Below are 7,354 nucleotides of genomic sequence, written 5' to 3' on the forward strand. Positions count from 1 at the left end.
ACAAGACAACAATAATAAACATAAAAGAAACAGAAATCACATTCACTCTTATATAATTGAAAATATATTTCAAAATGTACAACAAAATGGCTAAACAATATATGTACTGAAATATATTTGAAATTTGTTTATGGACAATTTTGTATATTTTGAAATATGTTTTAAAAATAAATATATTTTAAAGCATTTATATTCGGCATTGGAAAAAAGTTTGTATTTTACAAACCTGTAAACATAACTAAATATAATTACATATATTTTTAACTGCAAAATACTTCTAATTTTATACACACCTATACATTTTAAGCAAACTTTAACATTTTTGCCAGGAAAATATATTTTTTTCTTTATGGGTTGTAAAATATTAGAAATGTAATTGTTGCCCATGAAATACATTTTGAAATAAATGTTAATATATGACGGTTAAAACTAAATATATTTTAGAATTAAGCTTTACTTTCTACAAAATGTACTTATTTAAAAAAAACTGTGTGTTTATAATGTAATAAACTCTTTGAGGAAACTGAGAGAAATAGATGAAGAGTTACTAAAGATTTACATCCATACTGTAAAAAGGGTAGTAGTAAGAGTCAAAGGAAATCATTAAACAATCTTTATTTTCTCAAACAGAGAGCATTAAATCACACTTCATTGAAACTTCTATTAAAACATGGAGAGACGCTCAGATCTTCTGCAGACAGCATCATACCGATCTGACCAGTGTGAGGAATCAAAATGAGAATCAACAGATTGAGAAGATCATAAATGACAGTCAGATATCTGTCTGGATTGGTCTGTTCAGAGACTCATGGGAGTGGTCAGAAGAGAGTGACTCCACCTTCAGATACTGGCTGGCTGGTGAACCTAATAATGCTGGTGGTTCTGAAGATTATACAATTGTCAGTGTAATAGATCAGGGACAGTGGATCGATACGCCTGGAGATTCCTATCGTACCTTTGTGTGTCATGAAGGTGACAGAAGTTTCTTTATTATTCTCAGTTCATCACACAGTGTTTGTGCGGTATGTTTGTTTTGATCTCATGTGTAGTTTCTGTTTGTGGTTGTTTGTCAGATAAGCTGATACTGATCCAGTTGAATCTGAACTGGCCTGAAGCTCTGAGATACTGCAGAGAGAATCATGTGGATCTGATTTCAGTTGATTCAAAGGAGATTCAGTACATGGTGACAGAAGTGATTCATCGAGCCTCTACTGACGCCGTGTGGATGGGTTTACACTATTACTGCCTCATGAACCTCTGGATCTGGATACGAGGAGAGGATGTGTGCTATCAGAATTGGGCTCAAGAGAACGGGACACAACTGGTGAACTGCAACACTGAACACAGAGCTGGGGCAGTTCAGTCTGGAAGAGATCATCGCTGGATCAGCCTTCCTCAATCTCACCAACTCAACTTCATCTGCATCAGAAAGGAATGAAATCATGTGTCTATCACTTCTTTTTTGTTCTTTGTTAATTTTTCTTTAATTCTTTAGCATTAGGGACCATTTAAATACTACATTATTCCATTTAAATATGCAAACACACTGATTAATAAAAGTATCATCTAATGTTATCATGGATGTGCTCAAAATGCTTTTATGATGTTTTCGTAATTTTCAAACGTAGTAATGTTTTGAGATATATATTAAGTTCTTTCTTTAGAACTTATTACACAGCTCCTGGAATATTTGATTGTTATCATTCGCTCAGTGGCAGCATATAAATTAACTTATTTGCAGTCACATGGGTTTTCATAATTCACCGTAAATTTGAGACCTACATGTCCTCCTCTGTCTGGGTTCAGAATTTTCTCTCAGGCAGACCCCAGGTAGTGAAAATTAGCCACACCACTTCCATCACCCTTACTCTGAATAGAGGGGTACCGCAGGGCTATGTTCTGAGCCCCTGCTCTACTCCCTCAATACACAATACTGCTTCCTCGCACAGCTCCACCTCTATCAAAATATTTACTGATAATAAGGCTGCCTACCTGGATTATGTGGAGAAACTGGCATTGTGGTGCCAGTCAAACTCTTTCTTTCTCTGAACGTCAGCAAAACCAAGAAGCTGGTTGTTTACTGCCGGAGAAGACAGCAGCAGGGAATCTACACTATAATCATGATCAGCAGGACCCCCGGAGAGAGAGAGAGCAGCTTCAAATACCTCACAGTGTACATCTCTGAGAGCCTGACCTGGACATATCACATTCCATCCCAGGTGAAAAAAGCCAGGCAATGGCAGTACCGCCTGTGACGGCTTGGAGATTCAGTATCTCCCAAATTTTTTTGAAAACTGTTCATACTAGTGCATCTCATGCAAAGCCTTGTAGAGAGTGGTGCACAATCTGCACATCTCTGTGACTGTTCTCCCCATATCTGCATGTGATGCAGAGCCAGGACTGTACTAAAGATCCTTAAAAACTCCACCCACCCTGAAAATTACTCTTCAGACTGTTGCAGTCTGCTAACCAGAATAGAGAATTGGGAGGAACTTCTTCCCTCAGGCCAACACAGTCTCCTTAACATGAATATAAACACATCTTTAACTATACACTTGTCTTTTAAGGACTAGTGGTGTATTGTTGTTATTAAGTTACACACTTGCACTTTACACTGCACTTTAATGTTACTCTGATGCCGTCACATTCTGTGCATTTCTAGTTTTTTAGCTTAAAATTGGTATTTTAGTTTTAGCTTATACTTTGAAATATTTTACACAGTATAGTTTGTTCGTTTTTATTTCACTATAAGTGGTACACTTATATAACAGTGTGAGTGACACATAAATAACTGCAATTTTGAAACTTTCGTATCCATTATTTATTTTTCTTACATAATAAAATAATTTTAAACAAAATCAATATTTCATGCCTTCAATTGTATTTATTTGCTAAGTAGAAATAATACACCAGAATGACTGCATTTGTATTTGTAAAGAAATAAAGAGGCTGTCACTATCCACTAGAGGGAGACAGAGACATTCATATGGTGTTCTTAGGGCCAAAGTTCTTCATACAGAATATTAAACATCATTTTGACTTAGACAGATTTGAAATATATATTCCATACACTGTTTCAGGGTTCAGTACTGACTTTATTTAAAAAAAGACTTGATACATATGTGTGAGAGCAGCCACTAAGTTTTGCTTTTGTATTTTGAGACATCACTTTTAAACAGAACAACTTTGGAACAAAAGCCACTTTTTATTTTAGGTAAAGGTATTTAAAGTTGACCTAAAGTTTCGAACAGTGCAAACTAAAATATCCACCACACTATATCACAGTTTAAGGCATTACTGTACAATCGCCATATTTACATGTTAAGCTGTTTGTTCATGATGCATTTCATCTCTATTAACAACAAGTGCGTAAACATAACAGCTCATGTATTTTCTCTGGGGTTTGTGCTTTTAAAACTATTTTTACTTACATCTGAAAAATACATCAGCAGAAATACAAATGAACAATCTGGTAAATCCAACACAACATTATTGTTATCACCATAATTATTAGTGCTTTTACATTGTCACTGTTATTTGTGACAATAAAGTCCATCTTGTAAAAAAAGTAAATCCTTTATTCGTCCTGATCTTTACAACATTAACACTAAAGCATCATTTAATGGACCTGTGTCCCAGATAAAGTCCTCATTCTTATCAATGTACTTGAGGATCAACAGGACAGACGTTCCCTATTCACCAACTGTATAATATATTATAATTCTTCTTCAATAAATCTATTTAATTGGCAAAAAAATAAAACAACAAACAGTGATGCTGAACCAACAAAAACAGCACAGAGCTTAACAACATATTTACATATGATACATCTACATTTAAATTCATACTTACATTGTATTCATATTGAGAAGATCATTAGCCCCTTATTCCCATGAGAAGATATCATTGTTCAAAAGCAAAAAATTGAAAGTATAAAAATAGAGTAACTTTAATAAAGCACATCCACATATTTTCAGTTACACTTAAATATAATGGCAACGACAACAAAGAGCCCAACATATTCAAACAGTGTTTGAGATCCTCCTGTAGTACTTCTGAAAAACATTTGGCACTTGAGCAATAAACCGTCTGTGAACAATTCATCAAACCGGCTTTGTATTTTCACCTTTATGCATGAATACCTGCATGCAACTTCCAGACGCGCCCTGCATCCAGACCGTCAGACGGCCTCCGCGGACGTCTCGGCCGAAACGGACATTGTCAGTTTGGCTATTTTCACAGTGGTCTTCACGCAGCTCTCAGCTGCGCGGCTGGCAGCGATGTGTTGATTTCGGTTTTGACAGTCCGACTCCAGGCTGTTGTCGAGCTGTAGAGACGTGCTGGAGACGCTCCTGCAACCCTGGCAGGTGGCGAGGAAGGCTCTGCGTAGGTCTTTACTCCTTAGAGCGTAGATGATGGGGTTGACGGTGGAGTTGAGCAGGCAGAGCATGCTGCAGAACGCAAAGACCGTCTTAATGTTGTCATCCATCCGCCAGAACAGATCGTACACCATGATGGCCAAAAGAGGCCCCCAGCAGATCACCAACACCACCAGAATCAGAACCAGCGTCTTGGCCAGCCGTATGTCCATGCGGACCTGGTCGGGCCTGACGGTCTGGACCTTGGTGCCGTCCGAAGAGTGGACGACCAGGCTTTTTTGCGACGTGCGTCTTAACATCCTCACCGCGTGGTGATGGGCCTTCCAGAGGATGTACATGTAAGCGTAGATAATGAATATGACCAGAACGCTGGTCACGCCGATCCAAAACATCAGATAGTTCTCATCTATCAGAGGAAAGATGTCAGAACAGACGGAGTTCAGACGTTTGCAGTTCCAGCCCAGCAGAGGCAACACGGCGATGATGACAGAGATCGCCCACATCATGCAAAAGGCGATCACAGCTTTGGTGCGCGTGACGATTCGCCTGTACGCCAGCGGCCGATGGATGGATATGTAGCGATCGATGGCGGTGAGGAAGAGGCTTCCCACTGACGCGGTAAAAGAGGCCGTCACGCCGCCCAGTTTGAACAGAAACACGTCAGGACTGTCTTTGCGGTGAAAGACGTGAAAGTCCAAGAAGCTGTAGACGAAGATCACGCTGCCGAGCAGGTCGGCGATGGCCAAGCTACCGATGAAATGATAGGAGGGCCTGCAGCGCAGGGTCCGTGACCGCAGTATCACGCACAGGACCACTAGGTTTTCCAACACCGTGAAAGTGCCGAGCGTGAGCGACAGCACGGCAACGGCCAGCTGTTGACTCGGAGTCAATATCATGAAACACTCCATGTCCATAAAGTTCTCCCCGCACTGCAGGCTGCTCCCATCTTCTCCCAGGCTCCAGTTTCCGAATCCATCAGAGCTGTTGGTGGGATAGAAAGGGATACCTTTCAGGATGAGTTCCTCATCCGGTCCGACTTTATCCGAGAACGAGCTCCTGCGGTAGGCTGAAAGCGGCTTGTGCAGAGAGTATCCGCCTTTGGCGAAGTCGCCATCGATGATCTGATCGTCGTAGCCGATGTCATTTGAACCCAAGTACTGCAGTCCGGATGTAATGGTTCGGAAGGTGGTTTCTGCCACTCCGTCCAGAACGGCTTTGACGTCGGACTTTGAGGCAGGGAATAGCATGATCGAAAGTGCTTGATAATTGGAAACCTAATGGACGAAATGAAGAAAATAAGGTTTGTTCCAAAGAGTCAACAGAGGATATCGAGCTTTCGACAGCTCAATGGATGTTTGGCTGAGCTCACAGATAAATGCCCTCTCTCAGTACGGCTGGTTTGTCCTGCATGAATGGGCATCCAGGGATTATTACTCTAAGAGATTCTGGCTTTGAATAATTGATGTGAGCGATCAGACTCAACCTACAATAATATCCCACGGTTAATTACTGAATATATCAAAACCAAACATATACTATACTGGTTGACACAAGCTGACTATATTGGACGTATGACTCCGAAACCTTGGCTTAGGGGTAAAGAAAACATTTCATGCAGGTATGTTTAATAAATCCTAAAAAATAACAATCACAGCAAAATTACCAGGTCTGGTGGTACGCATATGTACACCAGTGTACATTTAACATTGGTGATATTGCTGTGATCCTTTACTATACTCTATTTAAAATATTTGATCAAATATGTAACATTTTATAATAAGGCTGTATTTGTTAATGCATTAGCTAACAAGAATGAGCAATTTAGTTTATCAGTATTTAATTATAGTTTGTTAATGTTAGTTAATGGCAATACATTCTTTAATGTTAGTGTATTGTGCATTAACTAATGTTAACAGATACAACTGTTGATTTTAATAATGTATTGGAAGAACAGAAATGAACATGAACTAAGATTAAATAATGCTTTAGACGTATTGTTCTTTGTTAGTTCATGTTAGCTAATGCTTAACTAATGTTAACAAATACAACCTTATTGTAAAGTGTTACTATTAAATAAATACATAATATTCAATCATATTTGAACATTGGCTTGTTTCCACTAATGGTTAGTTAAAATATGCCGTTGGTTTTAATGAACCTAGAAAATCTCCAGTTGGATATTTAACGAAACCATTGATTGAAATAACTCAACATTTTAGTATAATAGATATTTAATCGCATATTGTCATAACATATATTACAAAATGAAGAATTAATTGAGAATATATGTACTAAACAGTAAACTGTTTTTCAAATCAAGAGGTTTAGATTTACCTCAGTCTCAGTTTGGGTTGAAATATCGTAATGAACTTGACCGATATTCAATTGAAACGATCATACGGTATTTAATATGCGTTTGAACACGATGTGACTGTTACGCTTCGTATAAAATATGAAACTAACTTTTCACTTATAAAAATTTGACATAATCGATGTTAAAACACTACAGAAGCGTCATACACTTCAGGTGTAATAGTGAAATAAAAGCAGAGATTGATTTTACCTTCACATAGCTGGTGTAGGTCTTCCTCACAGATCTGCTGCACACTGTTGAGTGAATACTTCACAGGGAATGAGATGAGCTTCAGCTCCGCGCGCATCATATATGACGTGTCACGTGACCACCCACATGCACGAGCGCCTTTAATGTCAAAAATGAGAATAACTCATTGTGCGCGCGAATACCACCTGCTTGAGTGGTTTACAGTGATTCATTTCTACATGAATATTGCCGGCATCCTTTACACAGCAATGAACCGCAAAAGTCTTCATAAAATGTAATGAATTTTTAATTGTATTCGTAAATTTAAGTGTTTGTCTGTTTTGAAATTATTTCTTTATTTGTTTGCATTTCAATTATGGTTCCCATTCGGCAAATGTTTACAACATTTATTTTTTCAATATATTTTTGGCCA

General features: G+C 38.4%; 1 protein-coding gene across 1 annotated transcript; it reads right to left on the reverse strand.

Annotated features, from left to right (window-relative positions):
- Nucleotides 1-2,885: 2,885 nt before the first annotated feature.
- cnr1 (cannabinoid receptor 1) lies at nt 2,886-7,032 on the reverse strand. The gene is made up of 2 exons (XM_065268855.1): nt 6,943-7,032; nt 2,886-5,653 (listed from the first exon to the last, which is right to left on the reverse strand). Exon 2 carries the CDS (start codon nt 5,624-5,626, stop codon nt 4,181-4,183), a length of 1,446 nt encoding a protein of 481 aa, XP_065124927.1. The 5' UTR covers nt 5,627-5,653; nt 6,943-7,032; the 3' UTR covers nt 2,886-4,180.
- Nucleotides 7,033-7,354: the final 322 nt, after the last annotated feature.

The sequence above is a fragment of the Paramisgurnus dabryanus genome, chromosome 12, assembly GCF_030506205.2.
Source record: "Paramisgurnus dabryanus chromosome 12, PD_genome_1.1, whole genome shotgun sequence".
Classification (NCBI taxonomy): domain Eukaryota; kingdom Metazoa; phylum Chordata; class Actinopteri; order Cypriniformes; family Cobitidae; genus Paramisgurnus; species Paramisgurnus dabryanus.

Coding starts and splice junctions, on each gene's coding strand:
- cnr1 (XM_065268855.1), bottom strand. CDS start 5,626: ATGCTATTCCCTGCCTCAAAGTCCGACGTCAAAGCCGTTCTGGACGGA.